The 26,185-nt window shown below is 40.9% G+C and overlaps 1 protein-coding gene across 1 annotated transcript in view; it reads left to right on the top strand.

Annotated features, from left to right (window-relative positions):
* The window catches only part of LOC148031120 (pentatricopeptide repeat-containing protein At5g27110-like), a 41,321-nt gene extending 17,421 nt beyond the window's left edge, over positions 1 to 23,900 (top strand). The window contains exons 6-7 of the mRNA XM_087685544.1: positions 10,103 to 10,363; positions 23,802 to 23,900. Of these exons, the coding sequence (XP_087541670.1) occupies positions 10,103 to 10,363; positions 23,802 to 23,900 (360 nt within the window). The remainder of the gene's footprint in view (positions 1 to 10,102; positions 10,364 to 23,801) is intronic.
* The last annotated feature ends 2,285 nt before the right edge of the window (positions 23,901 to 26,185 follow it).

Below are 26,185 nucleotides of genomic sequence, written 5' to 3'. Positions count from 1 at the left end.
GCTTCCTCGTACCACTAGTCCTTTTAATTTTAAACAACCCCGAACTCTATATGATATGCAACATGAAACATCAAAATTTAACATACTTCAACCACTCAACCACCCCCTACTCCCTACTGTTTCAAATTTTGTAATCATTGATAGGTGTAAGGCATGGTTTTTAATGTAATTTTCTTCATTGAAAACAAAAAAACTCACTCTAACAAAGAAATGGGGCTAAGATAAACCTCATGCTTTAGCTCCATCATACGATCACACACATAAATCTTATTTTTTCATATTTTTATGATGTAAAAAACCTAAAATTTTCCATTTTCTTTATTTTTTCTATTTATTTATAGAAAATGGTTGATAATCACCAATTTTCAGATGTAGACTGATTGCTCTTATAGAAAATGTTTTTCTTGGTATGTTTCATTCCATAGGAATGGTAAATGCAAACAAAAACCCAAAAATTGCATATTTTTCCTTAAACTGCCTAGTCTCCGGTTTTGCGTATTTTGCATAAAATTATTGTACGATTGATTTTTAATGATTCTTTCAACATGACTAATCAAATAGAGGATTGCAATTAAATCCAAGCATTGCTAACCATTTCAAACAAGAATTCATAAAACGATAAAATCTACATTTTCCTTGTAAAATCGCTCATTATGACACACATTTTTTGATGTTGGAGGCCTGTTGATGCTCTTCCATGACCCCGTTGATGATCCATCCAACTCCGATTTACATCTCTTTCCACTCTCGCATCATCATTTGACAAAAAATGTCAATTTCATTCCCCCTCTCTTTTACATTGATACATAAGAACAGTCCATAAGAGGAAAGAGGAGAGAGGAGAGAGAAATACTAAAATAAGATCTTTTTATATAATGTGTCATTCTCATTGATCTCTGTAGCGATGAAGGGCGAGAAAATGGAGCATCTTGTTGCCAAGAGCAATCTTCCTGATATTATTGTAGACAAGAAAATGATAAAAAAGTGAGAATTTGGGAGCGTCGAAAAAAATGGCACCCCCCTCCCCTCCCCCCACATTTTGCAAAAGTTATGACTTTCCATTCTTAATCTTATTTAAGCTTAAAGCTTAAGTTTCAAACAAACTGGTTCAAATTTATGTATTCACACTTTCCACCAAGTGGGTTTTTCACTTTCAGAGGGCAAATGAGCTTGGATTCGAGATCCGTTTGGACAGCTAGCTTCGTGACGTTGAAATCTATAGATCTCGCCATCGTAATGCACTTCCCAACTTTCGGATCATCTAGCTGTTTCATAATGTGAAACCTTGCAGGGATTAAATGGGGGTCAAATGGACTTCGGATCGACGAACCAAGACTTACGTTGGGTTCCTGGCATTGAGCTCCATCTAGGAAAACTCTAGCTCATCAATCCACAATCGTTTCATTTTCCATGAAAATTTGGTCTTTTACGGCCTCTTGGGCTCTTTTTCGCTTCAAAAATTACCTCTAAAATCTTTGCTCATTGGCGACCACCACGAGATAGAGCGATTAGCTTGTTGAATCCCACAAACTGATCTGCACAAACAACAATAAGAAAAAGCATCAAGCTGCCACAAAAAATATACACAACAAAGCACAAGAACAACTCTCACCCTACCCCTTGACAAAACCAAGGCATGAAGATCCTCAAGGGATAGGCCCAGCATAATCTGACAGAAATTCAGAGCAAGTCGCTAACCAACTGCTCCAACACGGACTGGATAAAAGAACCATCAAAGAGGTCATCCTAGTGGTGGTATGAACTACCTACCTAACGTAGGACGATTAGAACAGAAACTCCTACGAGGTGAGGACTTCTATAGCCTGATCATCATAACTTTTCTTTTAACATACTTTTCTTTCAAGAATTCCATAATTGGGCTTGTAAAAATGAGGGAGCTGAGCATAGAGTGACCCAAGGAGAATAGGACATTGGCATTAGGTCCTAACTCAGTACCCAAGAACCTACCAAGCTCTCATGAGGCAACACTTAATCCTTTTTTGTTTCGCTCACTTTTATTTTTGCTCTAACATTCCTTATACTTTATTCTGGCTAGCTGCTATCCCTAGGAAGACAAGGCATCGGCTTTGGGTCTGACTCATCCCTAGGGATCCACCAGGCCTCTACAAGGCGATAATTGATTGCTTTTAGGATTTTTTTCTTTTCTTTTCTAGGTTAAGGGGTTAGAACCCCTTTTTACACACCTATATAATTTTATCCCTAGATATAGTCAAAACTTTCTCTACTTTTTTATTTTGGTAGGCTTCTCTAACTGCCTCTCACACTAGCAAGGACTCCCTAGAATGACTACCTAGTAGGCTAGCAGAATAGGGTCACAAGGACTACCCTCTACAACATGTTTTTAATGCTTGTCAATGTCTTAATAGGAGGTAGACAACTGCTCGAATCTCCCCCAGATATATCTAACCTAACCCTAGGACTTAGTGCCTTGATTTTCGGTCCCCAATAAACAAAATGAAAATAACCCCCACATACACATATAACATTGTCAACTTTAAGGAAAAAACTTGAAAAGGCGACATCACCATCACCTGGAATGGCCACAAGAAGCTCCGATGCAACAAAGGCTCCCTCCAAGCACTTCATCAAACATGTCAGATGCAATCATTAGAATAGAAAACTATTAAATGTACTTGCACCAAACATACACATGGCCCTCTTGGCCTAAAGGAGTATAACAATTCACAACCAACAAACTAGCCCTCTTGGCCTAATGAAATAATAAACTTCACTACCATTTAGTAGTGTAAAGTTGAAACAAACCATTGGTCCTAATATATCTCTATGATGGCACAAAACCAACCAAAGATAAGGGCTCCTCAAGCCCTATACTAAGTACATAAGGTTATTAGCTAACCCCCCTACATAAATAGCAAGGGGTGTTTGACAAATATGATGATTAACAATCCTATGCGTCCATGACAGAGTAGGACGGTGCTCAATTGCTACATGACTCATAACCCAAACTAACCATTGGTGGCCAAAATAGGCTATGTTAGCAAGAAGTCCCAAAGTAGTCATGGGCTAATGTTAAAAGGTAATTGTAAAGGCTCCCTTAGACCACAATTGAAAAATACCTCTTCAATGAAAGCATAATTAGCTAGGGAATCCGCAAAGCAATTTCACTATCGAGGAACTAACTAGCATGTTACCGTCTCAAAAATATGCAATATATCCAAGGCTGCACGATGGTACATCCATAAGATGGGATCTCACACACTATAGGTCCCATTCAGCTGATTGATTACTAACTACGAGTCACCTTTTACTAATAATCGGCGGATACCACCACATCGGGCTACATTTAGTCCCATGATCAAGGCCTTGTATTGTGCCATATTATTAGTAAAGGAAGGTCCTAAATAGACTCCCACCTTCATAACAACCCTATGTCAGGGATCTTTAATGACCACACCAACGCTCACATGTTTAGCAGGCCCTCTAGAAGCTCCATTGAAATACAAAGTATAAACCCAATCGTTAGTGATAGGCCATGCCATACTAATTAACTCACTCATACTTTTGATAATCAAAATCAAGTTGAGAGAGAGGATGTATAATAGGTACAATCCCTCCTTCCTCGCTAAACTCAATAGGAACACTCCTCAGAATTCATTGATAATGGTGGCAGTAGACCTTAATCTCCCACGTAAAAGATCCAACTTGCCACTCAATAACCTGATACCCTTTACTCCACTAGATCACTCGACCTTGGTGGTAACATTGCTCTAGATACATATGCTCCAGATATGGAATGATTCATCCCATTTGATCATCTTGGTACCTAATACACGTTAAAGCTGAATCATGAAGGACATGCATAGGCACCAAGCCCAATGTTAGCCCTTACATATAGTAAGGCTTCAACTTATTAAAATTAAAATTATTCTTAAACTCTACCCCTTGAAATATGCTAGAAGGACTGTAGAGATATTCTTTCCTAAACGTACAATATTGTATGGTCCATCTCACTTGGGCTCCAATTTACCTGGGAATAGCTCACGATGAGCATCATAATACAACGCCAACTCACATTTTGCAAAGTTGTACTTCTTTGACCAAAGGTCATGAAGGGATTTCATTCTCCGCTTTCCTATTTCTTGATGTAGTAAATCCTGCAACCCAATCTCATCAACATGTGCCAGAGAAGTATACCTTTCTTGTAATGCTTCCACCTCTCCCAATGAATGATTAAGAGAAAAATGCACAGTTGTCAGCTCTATTTCCGATTGCAAAATGCACTCTTTCCCATACACTAGCTTGAACGGGGTGTGGCCTGTAGCTCTCTTAAATGTCGTGTTGTAAGCCCACACTACACATAAAATTTCTTATCCCAATTGCACTTAATTTTTGATGCTATGTTGGACAAGATTCCCACCAACTGTTTATTTGTGCTCTCAACTTGACCGTTCACTTGAGGATTATATGGGGTAGCCGTATTGTGCTTAATCTTCAAAGAGTTAGTCAAAGCTACTATAAGTTTATTGAAGAAGTGTGTCCCTCAATCAGACACTATCTCCTTTGGTGGACCAAAATGGCAAACAATTTGCTCCATAATGAAACTTGCCATCTCCTTAGCATTATCCTTCACCATGGCTTGAGCTTCAGTGGAGCCCCAAGAGGAATACCAAGGAAAAGGGAATTCTCTTGCAAGAAAATCTATATTGTAACATCAACAAGCTTTTATTTCATTCTTTTGATGACCAAAACAAAGAAAACAACAAATCTTCATGCAGCATCATAGTAGATATCTCCCACGGATTTGATAGAATCAACCATAATCTTTAACATCTTCATAGAATCCATCAATAGAACAAAGAACACAAAAGAATAAACCATCTTTGAATGGAAATCAATCACATAGTATTCATCTTCAATGTCTTCATAGTTCTCTCTCTCAATCTCTCATATACAGTTATACTGTTTTGATAGAATTGGCTATCTCTGGCTCTCTCTCTCTCTCTCTCTCTCTCTCTATCAATAGTACATCATATCCTCACTACAATACTCTCATAATAACTCTCAATAATCCTTGTTAGGTCGTGGATGCACGTCCCAAGAGGTATGTCTAATATGAAGAGTCACCAGAGCCACTACAGTGTCTTTTCACAACTCACTACTATCACTGTCACTCAATCTTCTCTTCAATCTTCAGCAGCTGCTTCTTCCACTTGTTTTAGCTCTTTTGAACTTAGATTCATCCTTTCCAAAGGTTAGAAAACTTTCCCAAAGTCACACATACATTCTACAGAACACTTATAGAAGGTCTACAGAATAGTTACAGTATAGTACCAGAGCAGAGACAGAGCAGCTACAGTACAATTACAGTACAGAGACAGAGGCTCTACAAAAGGTCTACAGAGGGTTACAGAAGGTCATCAAAACCTTATAACTCATACTCAAATCATTCCAAACTATCAAAAACTATTCAATAGGCTTCGAAAAGATCTCAATCTTCATCAATCATCAATCCATGCTTCATACAGAAGAAAATCAGAACAAAACAGAAGCTATACAGAAGGTATACAAAACCAATCAGAACCTTAACAGAACATCATAGAGCTTCATATCTCCACTGAGAATCATCATAAACTTCTAAAACATAATCAATATAATCCAAAACACTCTCAAACACTTCCATTAACAACCATACATCACTCTAAATCCATCAAAAATCAATCATTCAGTCCTTAAAAACAACAAAAATTAGTCAAAAATTCAGTCTTTTTCCACTCTCAACATATCCCCACACTGAGAAAGGAAGTGTCCTCGCGACCTAAGGAAAAGAAGAATATAAGTTCATTAAAGAGCTGAATGTTGTCTTTTGTAGGATCTTCAATAGTCTCACTAAACCATGACCCCAACTTATTACCTGTATCTGATAGAAAAATACTACTAAAGGAAAACTTTGTTATTCTTTAACTCATCTGATTAATAATTTAAAAGTCATAACAAATTTGTAAAGGATATGAGAGGTTCTCTTCAGCTTTGCACCATAGGCGTCCATCCACCATCAATAGTTTGAAAAGAGCTCTCGAACAAATTATTCTCAATCGGCATGAACTCATCACATACAATTATTACAACACACACACACAAACACTAACACAAGTATTTGAATGACACCTCCAAAAAGAGAGATATATATCACTAAGAATCATCCAAAATACATTGCAAAGGCATCAATGAAGATGATCCCTTTTGAAGGCTTGGTGGTTTGGAAAATGATCCATGGAGAAGGATTCATCTACAAATGTCTTTGGAGGATTTTGAAAGAACTGTAGGCAACACATCCTTTCTAGCAAAACAAGGTATCTGCTAGGTAGACATAGGGCATGAAAATATAGGACATCTAACTGGTGGGAGTCAATGTTCACATTGAAATTCATATAAAGTTTTGAAATGGCCTTTTGATCATTATGGGAATGCCTATGCATGTATGCTAGATACCAAACAAAATGAGCTGTCAATCTCACTGAAGGATCTAGAGATTGTGAATATTGGTGAGCAAAATGAAGGTAGTTCTGGTATGCTTGACTGGTAGTTGTCCAATCCCCTGGAATTATTGGCCAGTTAATCTGAGGTCCTGTAAGAGAATCAGTCAAGCTCCATCCTCTTCTTCTGAGAATTTGCTGATCAAACCCTTTATATTCACTAACCAACTGAGGGGGTTGAGAAATAGAAGTGGTAGGAGATGGAAGTGGAATAAGTAAAAGAGGATGAAGAGATGGGTAGGAAAAACCATAAAAGCAGGAATAAGTTAAAGAAGGAGTGGCTAAAAATTTTAGGGAATCAGTTAGGAAAGGTGTTAATTGATAAATAGGAAAAGTAGAAGGTATATGGATAGATGGAGAAGGGCATGGTGGAGAAGGAATAAATACTCTATCTTCAATAGAGCAATAGGTAAATATGGGAATTTGAGGAAAAGATTGAGGTTGGAAAAGAAGAGGTAAGATTGCTGCTGAATTAGTTTGATAAAGGGAAAGATAGATATCATAGCAATGAGCCATTTGTTGGTAGTACAACAGGCTAGGAACAGAGGGACCTAAGACAGATCTTCTCTGATAGGCATAAAAAAAGGTTGAATCAAATGGATGGTTTTTGGAAAGATGAGCTAGAAGATCCACCCTCAGTTGGTTAGTGCTCTGTATATAGGTAGAAGATGTGTTTTGACATTGATTCAGGACCATAGAATCAATCATTGAGTGCCAAGAATTTTCAGGGCAAGTAGCCACTTTTGAGGAGTAACACTGGGACATGTCATCTATCCGCAACTCCAAATAGTTGACATACAAAATAGCTTGCAAAACCACATCCCCCACATACCAAGCCATATCTACTTCATCTAGAATCAATAGATCACCTCGTAGATACATATATGATAGCAATATGATGTCTGTCGTCACAGAATCTTCAAACACTCTACAGACCATTTCTGCAGCAACTCAGAAGACCAAGTCCCACTCCAACCATCCTCTGGAAGAGGAAGATTCATCGTTGAAAGCTTCATGTAAAAGGCCAACTTTTACAATTGATAGTGGACAAAGAAAGAATGGTCCGGAGGAACATACTCTTGGAAGTGCTCCAATGTTGACCATAACAAATCCATCCTGAACTGCAATCTTTCCACTTTATCTTGGAACAAAGGACACAAGGTTGCCTATCTCTGGAGAACTGCCAAGTCCTGCTTAGAGATAGAAGGATTAACAATGGGTGACATTTTATTAGGTTATAAACCTTAATAAGAAAACAACGGTTTCTTCTTAAAATTTTAATTACAATTTATTAGGGTGAAACATTGCTTTATCGAAACCCGGACTACGATTCCCAGACTAGGTCTCTAAATGCAAATTCATTAATTAGAAATTAATGGTGGTGTGGAGTGCTTTTTTTTGTCAGCGCGTGCTTTTTTGTGACGGATGGCTCATTTTTATTTAAAAATTAAGGTGCCTCTTTAGCACACGTAGCGCGTGCAAAGTGAACGACTGGTTGATTTTTATTATTAAAAACTATGTGTTTAGCGCAAGTGCACGTGGAAAAGTGGATGAATAAAGTTCATTTTAGCAATTAATTGTGGTTAAGGGAATAATGAAAATAAATAAAACTCACAAAATAAATACCTGGTAGGGGTGTGTATGCAATGGACTGAAGGCGCACGGAATAGTCTCCCAAATGCAATGAATCCAGTCAAATAAAAACAAAGACCACTGAGATTGAAAAAAAATATAGCATCTTAGTGTTTTTGTTTCATTTGGATTTGATTTTTATTTTTTTATTTGATTTAAAATTTATTTTTTGTGGTTTTTTTTTCATTTTTGAATTCTACGTGTACTTGTATTGTGTATAGTGTGTGGTTTGGTTTGTTTTGTTATTTTTATTTTTATTTTATTATTTTTTAAAAAATAATTAAATCAAGATATATAACACATGAATATGTTATGAAGTGTAAGAGTGAATTTCCAACTATCTAGCAAGTGTCCACGATGTATATTAATTTATCCATGACTTTTCAACTAATTTTTAGGATTTAAAATGAAATTTTATGAAGTGTAGTATTAAAATTGGGGTTTTTTGGCTTCAAAGAATATTTTTACCTTTTATGGAAATATTTTTAATTGATGATTTAGTGAAAAAAGGGGTAGGGGTTTGTGAAATTTCTTGGAATTTTTTTGAAGTTATTTATGTATTTTCACTCATTTTTAATGAATTTTACTCATTTTTCATGTAAATTTGAATGAATTTTAAGATTTTGAATTTTTGCAATTTATTTGTTTTAATTTCCACTTAAAAAATATTCCAAAGAATCTTAGAAATATTGGTAAATTTTTAGAAAAATTTATACAATTTTTTTCTGATTTTAAATGAATTTTTGGAATTTTATGTGTTTTTTGTTTATTTTTATGTATTTGCGGGTTGGAAAATAAAAGGCGATACCTGGGCTGCGTGTGAACAGCGAAGGATGACTGCGTGTGAACGGTGGATTGCAATACTCCACCGCACGGACAAGTCGGAAGCACGTCCTCGCACGTGAACGCCCGCTAGCACACCCGTACTCAGCGGAAAAAGAACGGAAGAGAAAAGGCAGGAACGGGTGCTAAATGAGTAGATTAAGTGAATTAGGTTAGCTTAGTCTGAGAAAGTTGATTAAAGTAATTTAGTTGAAGTAAATCAATTAGGTTAGTTAAGTTAGTCTGGTTAAGTAGGTTAAGTCTGGTTAGTTAGGTCAATCTAGTTAGGCAGGTTAATTAGGTTAATCTGGTTAGGTCGGGTTAGTGTAGTTAGGTCTGGTTAGTCTAGCTACGTCAACTAGGTTAGGGTGGGGACTAACTAGGGTTAGTTGAGGGGGGTCGATTAAGCTAACTAGGGTTAGTTGATTAGGAAACTAACTAGGGTTAGTTGAGGGGGTTAGTTAGGACTAATTAGGGTTAGTTGATTAGGAAACTAACTAGGGTTAGTTGAGGGAGGTGAGTTAGGACTAACTAGGGTTAGTTGATTAGGAAACTAACTAGGGTTAGTTGAGGGGGGTTAGTTAGGACTAACTAGGGTTAGTTGATTAGGAAACTAACTAGGGTTAGGCTAACTATTAACTAGTGTTAGGTGAATTAGTAACTAATGTTAGGTTAGTTAGTAACTCAGGTTAGGTTAATACTAACCAGAAGGGTGGTGGTGGTGGTGGAGGTGGAGGAGGAGGGAGGAGGGAGGAGGGAGGAGGGAGGAGGGAGGAGGGAGGAGGAGGAGGAGGAGGGAGGGGGAGTAGGAGGAGGAGGGAGGAGGAGGAGGGGGAGGAGGAGGAGGAGGGAGGGGGAGGAGGAGGAGGAGGAGGAAGGGGGAGGGGGAACAGGAGGGAGGGGGAGGAGGAGGAGGAGGAGGAGGAGGGGGAAGATGTAGGTGGCAGTGGTGGAGGAGGAGGAGGGAGGGGGAGTAGGAGGAGGAGGGAGGAGGAGGAGGGGGAGGAGGAGGAGGAGGGAGGGGGAGGAGGAGGAGGAGGAGGAAGGGGGAGGGGGAACAGGAGGGAGGGGGAGGAGGAGGAGGAGGAGGAGGAGGGGGAAGATGTAGGTGGCAGTGGTGGTGGAGGTTGCAGGGGGTGGCGGTTGCTGTGGCGGTGCAGGGCGAGGAGGTCGTGGCAGGTGGTGGTGGTACTGGACAAGGAGCAGCGAAGGCGGCAACGGGGCGGCTGGAGCCGCGGGATGGTAGTCGGCGTCGGGCGGCAATGACAGGCGGCGTCGAGGGTGTAGGCGGCAACGATCAGAGGTGTCCGGCGGCGGTGGGTGAAGAGATGACGACGGCCGAGGGGTGGCATCTAGGAGCGGCTGGTGAGGAGGGCTCAACAGCAGCGGCACAGGCGCCACAGCCGAGGGGAGAAGGAGAAGAAGGAGAAGAAAAAGAAAGAAGAGAAGGAGGGAGAGGAGGAAAGAAGAGGAAGGAGAAGGGGAGGAGGAAGAAGGAGGGAGGAAGGGGGAGGACGCGGACGCGCAACAGCAACAGGTATGGGTTATTTTTTTCTTGCTTTTCTTTTTTTCTTTCCTTTTTTTCTTCTCTTTCTCTTTTTCTTTTCTCTTTCTTTGTTTTTCTTCTTTTTCTCTCGTTTTTTTTTCTTTGTTTCTTCTTTTTCTCTTTTTTTTCTCTTTTTCTTTTTTCCTTTGTTTTGGTTGTTGTCTCTTGTTTTTCTTTCTGTTCTTTTGTGTGTATGTGTATGTGTGTTTTTTTTTTTGGCTGTGGTTGTTTTTGTTTTTGTTTTTTAAAAGGGAAAATAGAAAAATAAAATAAAAAATGGAAAATGGAGGGGCAAGAAACACATCCCCAGCTCGTGTGCATGCACGGGCAGGGGTAAAAAAAAAATATAGTGACGGGGTCAAACGGGCAGGGACAGTGACGTGCCAACCACGGACGCCACGGGGTGTCCCGAGGCGCGTAAAACCAAAAATAGACGCGTTCACGCGTGATACGAGAAAAGCGATCATACGAGAAAAAGGAAGAAAAATTAATAAAATCCAAACCGTTCGTCGCATCAAAAATCCGTAAGAAGAAAAAATGTGTCGGGAGACAAGGGGAAAATGATGGAAATATCAACATTGGGTCCGGGGCAAAATCAGGGTGTTCACATGGGAAAAACACAAAAAAAACTCGAAAACACATACGGGCATTAATATCGGAAAATCCGCGTATCAGAACGAAGGGCGAAAAGAAGGAAAAGTGTGCAGAACAATGTTTCCAACAACCCTATCACAATAAAACACAGTTCCGATTGAGATAGGATGCATTCACATCGGAAAAACCCAAAAAATGGGCCTGAAAATGGACTCGAAAATTAATACGGGAAAAACCGTACGTCGGAATAGAATACAATAAAAAGAAAAAATATCCAAAAGAAAGGAATACACAGGACTGGTGCATTAAAACTCAGTTTGGGAAAAATTAGGAGGGTTTTACATGGAAAAAACACAAAAAATGCATCTGAAAACAGTCAAAAAAATTAATAACTAAAAATCCGGCAATCGGAAGAGGGGAATGGAAAAAGGAAAAAGTGGGGGAAAGGCTGGCAAGACACGGCTATCAAATCAAATTGGAATTTTGGTGAAAAGAGGGCAGGTTCACATGGAAAAATGTGAAAAATAGGCATGAAAAGGGCCTGAAAACCCACAAAAATTAATAACAGATGATCCGTGCATCGGAATGATACGGAGAAAAAAGGAAATATGTCGGGGGGAAGGGGTAGGATAGGCCTGACACATCAAATCAGGATTCCGAAGTAATAAAGACACGTTCACATGGAAAACTGTCCAATTTATGGGAATTACTTTAAAAATTAATAACTTGAGAACGATATGTCAGAACACGGGTTGGTAAAAAGAAAAAATAGGCAGTTCGAAGGGAAAAACAAGTTTATAAGGTTGGATTGGGATTCCGGTGAACGTAGGGTCCGTTCATATTGAAAAGTCACAAAACAAAAAAGAAAGAAAAATGGTCAAAGAATAGCTCCGCGGACAAGGGAAAATAGAACGGAGGAGTGGGGAAGGGACCCCATCAGGGTAAAATGAAGTCACGGCATGGATACATGATCAGAACAGGGTATATGCAGGGGGATATGCAACATAGACGTGTAGGGACGCGTCCCCACACTTAAAACCTTAGCAGGAAGGGTAAACCAAACATCAAGGACCTGATAACTCACATCAGACCAACCACGAACATCTCCACACTTAAGACATAACCATCACTGAGAAACAGAAGGTGTAGGGTTAGAAAAACTTGGCCCATATTGCCAAGGAGGAATGTCGACTATCGAGGTTGCGTCTTGTATCATTGTCAGCTATAGGAGGTAACAAGGTATCTTCACAACACGTTCTTCATGGCAGGGACCACGCGGCAGTACCTAGGGAGGTAGCTGGTTGAAGGAATCGTAGGAAATTTGTCGATGGCGAGAGATATTGCACTCAACTCAGGATCACTCAAATGGATTGAAAGAGCAGTCACTCGCCCCATTACTAACGTCACTCAAGAAAATAATAATGAAACCGAGAGCTCACACTCGGTTTAGGAATCAACAAAGGAATGGTGCAGAGGGTGTATGCTAGGGTGCACAATTAATGGTGCATCAGTGCGTCCAACCTCGTCTGGCATAGGTGCAAGGAGGAAGGCCAGGGAGCCTTATAGTGCAATGTACAGAATAGAGTGACGTGTCCTGTGTTGATGGCAGAAACCCAGCCCGTGGGTGCATAAGGAAATGGGAACGTACCTAACTCCAATTGTCGCAACGTCCCTCAATCCTCACCTCTCGATAATTGATTGAAGAACATCAGTCACACTCAACCCACCCTCTGTCTCACGCTCGGTTGATAGATACAGAGGGCAGCCCATTCCCGAAACCCATTGATGTAATCCTCATGGTCACTTGTGCAGAGGTTGTATGCCTTGTGCGCAATTGATGGTGCAACTATGCATTCCACCTTATGCTGGCATACAGTGCAAGAAGGAAGGCCAGGGAGCCTTATGGTGCAGTGCATATGAACAAATCGTGCGTTGTACTTTGTGAGGCCCATCCCGTGCATGGCACACTCCGTTCATACATCTCACCTCTCATTTGATTTAAAGGGAAAGACTGGTCACTCCCCCCACCCTTTGTCTCATGCTCTGATAGATACAGAGGGCAACCCATACTCACATCCCCATCCTGTTGGGATGAAAGCTCACATCACTCAAGGGGTTTATGATGAAGGTCATGTCGGTTGTTGTTGTCAGCAGGATCTTGAAGACGAGGCGTACCCAGGGAGGTAGCTTACAAATCTCATATTTCAATGATTGTAAGAAGAGTCGTTTGTTAAGAAGGACAGACGGACTGATATTACAGAGAGCGCACCAAGGAAGGTGGCTTCAAATTACTTGCCAAAGAGGTTCTACTGGTGAGTCAGCTATCCTAAACTGCGGGGTGTTACCACCTTTTCCACAGTCAGCTTCTCGCCAAAGGGTGTTTCCACCTTTTCTTGGGACGAGGCCTATTATGATAGGGAATTTCTTCATTTTCTCCCATAACAGTTTTGTTTGTTTTGTTTTGTTTTTTTCTCATTTTCCTTTTTTTTTTTTGGTTTTCCTCTTTTTCTTTTTTTTCTTTTTTTCATTAAGAAAGAGTATGTTAGAAATACCATATGTCAGGACCAACCTCGCCACTGTTGTTGGATCAGACAAGAAGAGAACAAGGTCGGGTTGAGATGTTTCTGCGAGGGGGTAGCAGAACGAGACCGCCTCATGAGGAGAATCATAAGGGCTATCAGAAGCATGACGAAAATGACAGTGCACTGCCCAAAAGGGAAAGGGAAAAGGTAGGTCGGCTGTGATTGTCAAGATCCCTAGGGAGGGAAATACTTTTTCAGGCGATAACCATTGATGAGGAAAGGATCATCAGAGGCATCAACGGTCTGCATCTGAATAGAGCCGTTAGGATTGACAACAAGTACCTTATACGGGCCCATCCACCGTTGTTGAAGCTTGCCAGGAAACTTGCCAAATCTCGAATCATAGGCTAGAACAAGATCACCTTCTTTGAACTCCTTATGCTTGATGAAACTGTCATGATAGGCCTTGCATCGCACTTGAGAGGTTTTCACACACTGTAGGGCCATCCGCCATATCTCATCCAAGCATTCCAAGTGCAGGAGACGGCATTGCAGTGACTCATCATCTCCCAAGAGTTCTTTAGCTGCCACTCGCAAAGAGGGCAATTCCAGCTCAATAGAGAAGATGACTTCTATACTGTACACTAGCTGGAAAGGGGTCTGTACTGTAGCTGTCTTATGGGAGGTTCTATATGCCCAGAGAGCCTCTGTAAGTCAATTGTCCCAGTCGCGACAATGTGCGGCAATCGTTCTTGTCAGAATCAAGCAGAGGATGCGATTGGTGACTTCAACTTGGCCGTTGGCTCTAGGATAATAAGGAGTGGACTTGCGATGGTGGATCTTATACATCTCTGTCAACTCCTCCATGATTTTATTAAGAAAATGAGTACCTCTGTCACTTACTAGCTCAAGGGGACTATCAAAACGGGTGATAATATTCTCGTACATGAACAGGACTACACTGTTACCATCATCTCGCTTCAGAGCTTTAGCTTCACACCACTTTGTGACATAATCTGTACATACTAGGATGTATCTGTTCTACTTCCATCTGGTGGGTGAATTAATGGGACCCACGAAATCAATCCCCTACTTCTTGAATACCAGGGAGATTGGCTATGTCTGCATACCAGGGAGTAACTGTTTCAACTAGAAACAAAGAAGCATTAGAAAGGCCTGGATCATCTTGTTCCTCTGCTTCTGTTTGAGGGATCCGTGATAGATGATCAGCTAGGACATGGGAATGGCGAGGCTTAGTGACTACTTCGAAGTCAAACTCCTAGAATAGTAGTAACCATCTCTTCAGTTGTCCTTTAACATCTGCTTTGTTCATCAGGAAGGACAAGGCTTCATGATCCACATAGAACTTGAAATGCGTTGACAATAGATAGTGTCGAAACTTCTCCAGTGTAAACACCATTGCTAAGCACTTAAGCTCTGTCACTGTGTAGTTTCGTTCCCTATCAGTGACCTTTCGGCTTGCATAATATATTGGTTGATCTAATTTAGAGGGGCCCTTTTGACATAGGACAACACCTAGCCCTTCAACTGATACATCTGTATGCACATGGAATTCCTTCGTCCAATCAGGAGGTTGTAAGATAGGTGCTTGCATAAGGCACTTTTTTAGGGTATTAAAGGCTTCTTCACAGTCAATCAGTCCAAAGGAAATCCGCCTCTTTCCTTAGGAGCTTGTGCAGAGGGGTTTGTCAAGATTGTGGGAGAGAAGGAAGGAGTCTCGCTTGAAGCTTTCTTGCTTGCACAATGGGGGAAGACACACAAGGGTGGAGGCTGAAAACAGTTTTCCTCTTCTTAGTTGTGTAAGCCAAAAGAACTCTAGTACAAAGAAATAGAAGAACCCTATATATGGGTCTCAACCAAACTCAACTAACTAAGGTGGCATACTAACTGAGCCACGAACTAGAATAGATAAGGATAGCTATCATGTAGCTATTATTCATGGGCGGTGTACCAACCGCGTCTGCAACTGACAAGTCGGTGACATAAATATACAACGGTCACCCTGGCGTATCACGAGTGGAGCTCGATATCTCAACACTCCCCCTCGAGCTCAATCCCAATTCCTGCACACCAAGCAGGTCTCTGAACTTGCGCAGCTTCTCTGCGCCCAATGCCTTCGTGAATATGTCAGCTACCTGATCCTCTGTGCTGACATAAACTAGATCAATAAGACCTAGTAAAACCCTCTCTCGCACATAGTGATAATGCACCTCAATGTGCTTTGTTCTAGCATGATAGACTGGGTTATTTGCCAAGTGTATACTACTCATGTTGTCACAATAAATGACAACTGGCCCATCTGTAGACTGATGCATATCATAAAGTAGCTTATGCAACCAAGCTACCTCACATGCAGCCATTGCTGCACCCCTGTACTCAGCCTCTGTGCTCGACAAGGCAACTGTAGGCTGTTTCTTGCTGCTCCAAGTGACTGCAGCACTCCCAAAAGAGAATACATATCCACTGGTAGATCGTCTATCAGAAATACTACCAGCCCAATCAGCATCAGTGTATCCATGCAACTGTATCTGAACCCCAGTCTCATAAAATAGTCCATACTGCAATGTGGACTTCACATACCTAAGTATGCGTCTAGCCGCATCCAAATGTGGTTTCCTTGGAGCCTGCATAAACTGACTTACCAATCCAACAGCATAGCTCAAATCTGGCCTGGTAATAGTCATATAAATCAAACTTCCTACTATGCGTCTGTACATAGTAGGGTCTTCTAGAAGCTCACCTGCATCTGTGCTCAGCTTCACATTTTGCTCCAAAGGAACTGAAATAGGCTTACAGCCTGTCATCCCATATTTGGACAGCATGTCCAATCCATACTGCCTCTGCAAGAGCTGTATCCCACTTGGTGATCTAATCACCTCAATGCCCAAGAAATAACGCAGCTCTCCCAAATCCTTCATCTCCAACTTCTGCTTCAATAGCATTTTCACATGAAGGATATCTTCATCACTGTCACCTGTCATAATCAAATCATCAACATAAATGACAAGTAGCATAATACCTTTCTCTGTTTTTCTCACATAAAGTGAGAAATCTGCCTTGGAAATCTGAAAGCCAATAGTGACAAGATACTGTCCTATCTTGTCAGACCATGCTCTAGGTGCTTGCTTCAAGCCATACAAGGCTTTCTTCAACTTGCAAACAAACTCAGGATGAACAGCATGCACATAACCTGGTGGCTGCTCCATATAGACCTCTTCTTGCAAATCACCATGCAAGAAGGCATTCTTTACATCCATCTGATGTAAAGACCATCCCTTTGATGCAGCCATAGCAATGACTGCTCTTACGGTTGCCATCCTTGCAACCGGACTAAATGTTTCTTCATAGTCAATGCCATATGTTTGTGCATACCCCTTGACTACTAATCTTCCCTTGTATCTGTTCACAGAACCATCTGCATTGTGCTTCACCTTATAAACCCACTTACAGCCAATTGCATTCTTACCTTTAGGCAAAGGTACTAACTCCCATGTAGCATTTGCTTCCAAGGCATCCATTTCTTCATCCATGGCTTTCTCCCATTTTTCTTTTCCCATGGCTTCCTCAAAAGAAGTGGGTTCTGGTTCCTGTATCATTTTAACCATATATGCATAGTGAATGGCTGTAAATCCATCATATTTCAGCCTATCCACAGGATACCTAGCTCTCATAGACCTGCGCAAAGTAGGTTCACTCCCAGGTGCTCTCAAAACATCCCTGGTCTTCCTTACTCCAGGTGTAACAATAGAAGGAATACCCAACTCATCATCAATGCTCTGTTCTGAGCCACTGGATTCACCATCCACATAAGAGTGACCTGCATTCACATCAAACATGGGCTGATCAACCTTCTCTTTTCCTTTTCGTGATACCTGCATACCACTATCTGCATTGCTTTGAGAAGATTCTCCTGATCTCAATCTGCCTGTCCATGGCGAAGAATGTGAACCACTGCTAGAGGACGCTCCAGGTCCACTAATATTTTGTGACTGCTGCTGTGAATTCTGTGTAGCATTACCATTTTGTGCATCTTCATCATCAATCACATTTACTGGTTTATACCAGCTACTCATCTCATCAAAAACAACATCTCTGCTCACTGTAAACTTACGAGTAGAAGGGTTATAGCATCTATACCCTTTTTGCTGCAGAGAGTAACCAATAAAGATGCACTTCTCAGCTTTTGGATCCAACTTGGATCTCAGCTCATCTGGCACATGTACATAGGCAATGCAACAAAAAATTTTCAAATGAGAAATATCTGGTTTCCTACCAGTATACCTCTCCTCTGGAGTCATTCCATGTATTGCTGCAGTGGGAGTCCTGTTCATTATGTAGACTGCTGTAGCAACTGCTTCAGCCCAATAAAAATCTGGCAAGTCTTTTTCATTGAGCATGGCACGAGATACCTCTCCAATATGCCTGTTTTTCCTTTCTGCAATTCCATTTTGTTGTGGGGTATAACTGCATGAATATTGCTGCTTTATGCCATGCTCCTGCAAGAACTTTGCAAACTCATTTGAGAGGTACTCTCCCCCTCCATCTGACCTTAGGCATTTTATCTGCAAGCCTGTTTCTTTTTCAACCATAGCTTTAAGAGTTTTGAAATGCCCAAAAACTTCACTTTTCTTTTTCATAAAATACACCCAAACTTTTCTGCTATAGTCATCAATAAAACTGACAAAATAATGACAGCCTCCAAGAGATGCAGCTTTAGTTGTCCACACATCAGAGTGAATTAATTCCAATGGCTTCTCACTCTCTTGAACATGTCTAGGAAATGGTTTCCTTGCCTGTTTTCCAAACTGACAGGCTTCACATACCTTATGCATTTCTGCAACCTTGAATTTGGGCAATCCTGCAACAATATTTTGGGCCTGCATTGATTTAAGTCACTGTACATTAACATGACCAATGCGTTTATGCCAGATATCAATATATGCAACTACACCGGTCCCATGTGCAAACATTGCTGCACTCAATTCAGACATGTCTGCATCCAATGTAAACATTCTGCCCTTCTTCTTTCCTTTTGCTATCAAGCGACCTTTATTTTTCATATCCTCAACAAAGCATCCATGAGGATTAAATCTGACCTGCAAGCCCTGTTCAACCATTTGACCAACTGAAACCAGATTCTTGGTGATATTCGGGACATGAAATACATCGGATAGGTATTTCTTTTTCCCACCCTGCATAGACAAGGGAATTTTTCCAATCTGCACAATAGGATGTGCAGTATCATCACCAGTCTCCACAAATCCTGGTTTTTCCATTTTCCTTGCATCCTCCATCCATTCTGCATGACCTGTCATGTGGTTTGATGCACCTGAGTCAACATACCATACATCATTGCTTTCTTCTGCACTTGTCATAGAATTGTTCATGTGCTGCACCATGAACAAATGCTCATTTCTGTCATCACCCTGTCTACTAGAAGATGCATAATTCCCTTGTTGCAGTTTTCCATTCATGATGTCATTCTGCTTTTTATAGCAGTCTTTAGCCATATGACCCATTTTACCACAGTAGTAGCATTCAACATTACTGTTTGCATTTTGGCCTCTTTGCCATCCACCACGACCTCTTTGGCTCCCCCTGCCTCTAGAGTTACCACGTCCTCCTCCATAGGACTGGTTTTCTTGAGTTTGCTGCATATTCTGATTTCTGCCACGGCCTCCAAATCGGCCTCCTCTACCTCTGCCTCTACCTCTTCCAGCATTTGAGTAGAAGACAGCTTCTTTTGAAGTTCCTCCTGAAGAAGATGCACCACCATTTCTCTGTTCCTCAGAAATTAGAAGAGCAATCAACTCCTCAAAATCAGGAAATCTTTCATGAACTGAAATGGATGTCCGAAACTGTGCATAATCCTTTCCTAGACCATTCAAGGTCACGGAAACTAAATCATCATCTTCCACTGGCGACCCAATGGAAGCAAGTGCATTTGCAATCTTCTTCACCTTCATGTGGTAGTCGTTGATGCTCATACTTTCTCTTTGCACATTATGCAACTCTTGCTTGAGCTGCATTTTCCTGGCTTGCGTATTTGTGCTATACATTTTTGACAAAGTATCCCATGCCTCCTTTGGCGTACTTGCATCCTGAATATGCACAATCATAGAGTCTGAAATACTGATAGACAGCCAATACATAACTTTCCTGGCTCTCTCATGCCATGTTTTAAATGCCTGCATTTGTTGTTGATTGGGAACATCAGGAAGAACTGGTTCTTCTTCATTTCCTGCAACAAATTCCCAATATCCTTTTCCCATAAGGAAATTCGTCATTCTAAACTTCCATGCCTGGAAGTTGTTCTTGTCAAGCTTTTCAGTGACAATCTGTGAAAGAGAATCAGATGCCATTACAAAAGACTGCAAAAAATTCTGTCACTGCAAAACCCACAGCTTCACCCTCACAAGGGAGAATCTGCAAAACTGGCGAAAGTGGTATTTGACCACACAGTCACTTCCTAGTGACGATTTTGCATCAACAGGCAACAGGGATGATTCTGTAACTCCCAATGTCTCTGCGCACAAGCATACAATGCAATTTTTACTGTAACTATTCACCGACCTGTAGAACAGTGGCTGCACAGCATAAAACCGAGCCTTTTCCTGAGTGCGTGCAGAAAACTTCCGTCTGCAAAACAGGCCCCGAAATGGCCTCAAATAAAAAAAACAAGGTCGCCAAGGGCTAAAGCCCTGTCCCGCAGCATATACTACCCTCTTGCTTCACCGCGAAGGGCGTCTCAACCTGAGACAATGCACTCTTGCAATTTCCAGCTGTGCTACCTGCAGAGATCTGCTCCCAAAACAGAAAATGAAAGCAACACTGCTCCTCTTACCAGACCACCGCGAGCTTGGCTTGCTTTCTTGAGCTCCTTACCACGAACAAGGCTCTGATACCATGTCAAGATTGTGGGAGAGAAGGAAGGAGTCTCGCTTGAAGCTTTCTTGCTTGCACAATGGGGGAAGACACACAAGGGTGGAGGCTGAAAACAGTTTTCCTCTTCTTAGTTGTGTAAGCCAAAAGAACTCTAGTACAAAGAAATAGAAGAACCCTATATATGGGTCTCAACCAAACTCAACTAACTAAGGTGGCATACTAACTGGGCCACGAACTAGAATAGATAAGGATAGCTATCATGTAGCTATTATTCATGGGCGGTGTACCAACCGCGTCTGCAACTGACAAGTCGGTGACATAAATATACAACGGTCACCCTGGCGTATCACGAGTGGAGCTCGATATCTCAACAGGGTTGCCTTGGTTGCAATATGTCCAATTAATCTTCTATAATAGCCCACATGGCCAAGAAATCCTCTCAATTGCTTGAGGTTTGTTGGTGCTGTTAAGGCATCAATCTTCTCAATCTTTGCCAGGTCTGTTGCTTATTCCGAGATAATATGGCTTAGCAAAACTCCTGATGAGACACCAAAGACACATTTGTCGGGGTTGAGAGAAATCCCATACTCTCGACATTTGTCAAAACATTGCTCTAGGTGTCCCCAGTGCTCATAGATCAAGCTATAGACACAGAAGTCATCAAGATACACCTCGATGAAATCATGAAGATGATTCTGGAAGGCAGCCATTATTACTCGTTGAAAGGTTGCATGAGCATTACAGAGCCCAAATGGCATCACTCTATAGGCATAGGTCCCCCATTTTGTGGTGAAGGTTGTTTTAGATTGGGCCTCTTCTGCAATTTGGACTTGGTTATATCTGTTGAATCCATCCAAGAGGGAATACAGCTCATGGCCTGCCACTGTGTCCAAGAGTTGGCTTGTAAAAGGGATAGGAAAATGATCCTTCTTCACCTTTGAATTGAGCTTCCGAAAGTCCATACATATTCGAAGTTTCCCGTTCTTCTTGGGTACTACCACAATGGGCGAAACCCATTCAATGTTAGCCATGGGATAAATGAACTCTACTTCGAGAAGTTTCAATAATTCAGCCTTCACTAGAGTAGAGTAATTAGGATTCATACGCCTTTGTCTTTGCCTTACAGGTTTGGCATCAGGCTCTAGGTCAATGTGATGTTGACACACTGTGGGATCAATCCCCTTTAGGTATTTATATGACCAAGCAAACACGTCTAAGTTCTCTTTGAGTAGGTCTCGCAGGACCACTAGTTCTTCTTCTGGAAGATTGAGACCCACTTTCAGGTGATGTTCGGTACCACCAGTATCCAAGAATGTCACTTGTCTTTCACCTTTCACTTCGCCGATAAATGTCCCACGGATTACTTCTGGATAGAGGTCTGACTCTTTTAAGAGAGTAGTGTCCTCGTCTGATGTTCTGCTAGAACCAATGTCCTCCTTCTGAATAAATGACTCATTTGTCTGTTGAGGTTGCTGGAAGGGTATTAGAGCTTTGTTTGCTTCTATATGAGTGATGATTTCTTTTGGACTTAGGTATTCATCTTGAGAGGATGGGTCCAGGAATGTCACATAGCACGGACCTTCTATGGGCTGAGGCTTTGATGGTTCTAGCTTCTCTTGGCAGGGAGCATCATCATCATCTTTTCTCTGGGCTGAACGTTAGGGCGACAGGAGCCACTGGTAAACTTAATTTTTATGCTTCTAATCCATTGCTTATACGGATTCTGCATATTTTGTGGTTCATTGGTCAACCCAAATGGAACCATGGTCATTCCATACAGCACCTTGAGATCTTTGGCCTCTGAGATCTTTGTAGGGACATTAACAAGATCATCCGCTATTAGAGGAAATTCTTCATCTGCACTTTCATAACTTGATTCATTTTCTTCCTCATCATTTTCATCCTCTTCCTCTAGAGGCTCTGTCTCTACTTCTGTAGAGGCTCTATAGGAGAAGAACATATCTTCTGCATCTACATCTGCTTCTGAATCTATCACAACTTCTGACTCTGCTTCTGGCTTTAGCTCTGGCTTTGGCTCTGTATCTGTTATTGTCTCTATGACTGTCTCTGTATCCGCTTTGTCTCTATACTACCTCTGCTCTGTATCTGTACTATATCTATATACTGTCTCTGTACTGTCTCTGCGACTGTCATGTAACAGGGAGAACAATATATCCATGCTTCTATTTCACTGTCAGAGGTGATTTCAGAAGTTAATTCTAGTTGAGACAGGAGGTATTCACCCATGGACAAGGATTTTACTTCCCTTGGTAGTTGGCTTACAGTGCCCACTGTTAGGGACTGTGCCTCTGTTTTCTTAGGAAATATCTGCTTAACAGTCTCTTCGTCTCCTGTTGTACCATCTGTTACCTCGTTGGAGGAGTCAGTTATGACTTCAATGGATGTGGATCCATTGCCTTTTTGCGATCCATACAGCTTTAACACCGCTTTGTTGGGTCCTCTGCCTAGGGTTAGGGTTCCTTTGGACCAGTCCGTCCTGGATCTTGCTTAAAAAAGCCAAGGTCTTCCCAACAGCAAAGGGTATGAGGTCCCATAAGAATTTGGTTTGACCACCAGGTATGTCAGCCAATAGTCTCTTCCTGCAAGGGTTGTTTTTACATATGGAAAGATGCCCAACGGTTTAATTCTGCTTTGATCTGCTAATTTGATAAGCCACTGTATAGGTTGAATTCCTTGCAATCCTAAGTCCTTCATTGTCACATCCATCATTATGTTTACTGATGAGCCTCCATCAATCAATGCATCTCAAATAAAGCATCCTTCTATCCATACACTAATCTCTGGTGTTCCAGGATCTAGGAAGGCATTAGCCACATCTACTTCCTTTACAGGCTCCGGGGCTTTATTGGTCTTGGTTGCTATTGAAGGAGCGATCCTTAGTCCACGTCTTCTTGTCAAGATGCTTTTGAATTTCTTTCGGCAGTTGGGAGACAACATCAGCAACTGTCAGAATGTTAAGTTTGGTTTAAAAGTGTCTAGGTCTTTTACCAAGTCATAATCTTTGATAGGATCCACAGGCTTCTCTAGCCTGCTGGGGAATGGAGCTATACCTATTTTCATCTTTCCTTTTTCTTCTAATAATTGCAGTATTGGCATTTCTTCTGTTTTTGGAGGTACTTCTATATCATCTATCTCCTGGGCCTCTGGTCCTGTCTCTGGGACTGTCTTTGTAACTCTCTGTGGCACTACAATGCTCTGTACTGTATTGTTCTGTTCTATACTACTCTGTCCCTTTGTTGGCAGGTGGAACTTTACAGTCTTGGCAGGAGAATTATTTTCGTTCTGAACAATTGGTTCCTTTTTCTTGGTGCACGTGATATCGGCAACTTCCAACTCTACTAAATTGGAGGCAGGCTCTTGTACCTTCTATTGGCTATTCCCCCTTTTGGTGGAACATATAAATTTTTGGATTAATTCAATATAACACCGCATTATATTAAGAAAAAAAACATTGACCAATGACTTTTGCTAGCTCATTGACCTTCAACTTGATCAATATACAACCAAAAACTATAGTCATCTTCTTCAGGAATTCATTCTTCCTCCATGTTCATGGTTAATCTCCTCAGTTTGTAGTAACTTTCCCTTGAATTCTGACGGCTCCACTAATCGAAACAATCTCCTCATATAACGTCTCCAACATCAGTAAAAAATAATGAATGTCTATCCTTCACATTGTAGATGATATTATCCTCATAGTTGTTTTCTTCCAATGACATTGGATGTCAACTCCAACTTGATGAACCATGCCAAACTTCCATCATACTACAATTCTTCGACCTCAACGTGCATGCCACTAGCCAACTCATGTAGGCCTCACAATAATCATCGCATAAAATAGCTAAATAACCTATCTTTGAAACTTTGTTGTGATTCACAATATCCAAGACCAATCAGCAAAAGAATAGTATTGATCTCTAAAACACGTCCCATTCTGCATAGAATGCATCACTTGCAATCCATATCACTTGATTCTCCTTTTCATCACCATATAAAATTGCCTTGACTTGCTAGGAGAAACAATGTCACCAATAGGCTTAACAAACCCAACTACTAACTTCAGATCAGTCTCATTAAGAACCACACATTTTATGACATTGAGATTCTTGATTCGACCCCCAATGTTTTTAAAGTAAAAAAATATCCCTTGACATTCTGACCATTCTCCTTTTTTATATTATCCAAAAACTTGAATCTTCCTAATTTGTTTTCACACCCCTTCAAGCCTTCAAAGATTGATATTTCCTTCATATGTACTTGGCTTTGTTCATACAATGTATCCTGAAAAAAAAAGTATGTCTTTGAAAATATATGATGTGCTCAACCATACATGCGATCGAGAAGCAATGCAAAGTCGAATCCATGCTATGCAATCAATCAAGCGATGCTTCACATGAAGAAAAATGGATGCATTGGAAAATAGTGCCTAGCCTATCTACATGTGCCCGTGTGTCATGCAAAATGCAAACACAGTTCCTTGATGATTTAAGATCCTTATCCTCTCCTCTCAACATGTCAGCAAAGAAAATATCATAGTCTGCTTCACCCACCCAAAATCTCACTATCGCTAAAAAAATAATAATGATTCTCAAGATGTTGACCAAGAAAACAACCCTTCTCAAAACTGGCGGTGTCCTTCTCATGACCCTCAAACTCACCAACCACCTTTCCCACTCAACCAGAAGTTCCTATTTGAGTGATGAATTTCCTAAATCTTGTGTGTGCAAAAACAGTGCATGTTTGATGATAGGTGCTCTCTCAAGTGTGTGTGCAACTAAGATTTACTACATATAGCTGCAATGGGCCTCATGACATGCTAGTGCTCAATAAAGGTGCTAAATGTGCATAAACCCAATCCATGGTATGGAAGTATTTAAAAAAATTAGGAGATGACCCCCGAGTGTAGTGTATTTGACAAGTGCAACATGAAGTGCTCATGAACCCATTATCCTCGTGATGTGCAAGAGTCTTAGTAAGAAATCATACATGTTTCATAATGTTCAATAGCTATTGGCAAATTCTGGCTATAAGTTGTCAAAAAACATACCAAATCTTGACCAAGGCTATCAAGTTTCCACACTCAAAAATCCAAAGAAAATGACAAAAACAAATCCTAAGCTAGACAAATATAGAAAATCCAACTAGGAAACATCAAACTAAGAATCCACACAAAGAACTAAGCTATCAAACCTAATTACAGTTTTACTAGGAGTTTTGCATTTCCACAAATACGCTTGACATTGCATGCTTAATAGGTCCTTGCAAAGCTCTATCAAAATATAATGTACAAACCCAGGCTTTATTGATGTAACCTGCTATGGCAATTAACCTACTCATACTTATGATAGTCAAAATCTAATCGAGAGAGGGGGTGCAAGACATGTACAATCTCTCCTTCCTCATTGAACTCAATAGGGGCTCTAGTAAGAACCCTATGACAATGGTGGCAATAGACCTTAATATCCCACGTAAAGGAGCCATCTTGCCATACTCAGTAATAATAAGATAACCCTTAATCCACCAAATCACTCTGCCTTGGTGGTAACGCTGCTTTAAATATGCATGCTCAAGATAAGGAATGGGTTTTTCCATCTAATAGTCTTGGTACCCTATGCAAGTTTATGCCA

The sequence above is a fragment of the Lygodium microphyllum genome, chromosome 9 (genome assembly GCF_053477565.2).
Source record: "Lygodium microphyllum isolate KBCC chromosome 9, Lygodium_microphyllum_v1.1.10, whole genome shotgun sequence".
NCBI lineage: Eukaryota > Viridiplantae > Streptophyta > Polypodiopsida > Schizaeales > Lygodiaceae > Lygodium > Lygodium microphyllum.
Note: the sequence above shows the minus strand (reverse complement) of the source record. Positions and strands in the feature narration are given on the sequence as shown.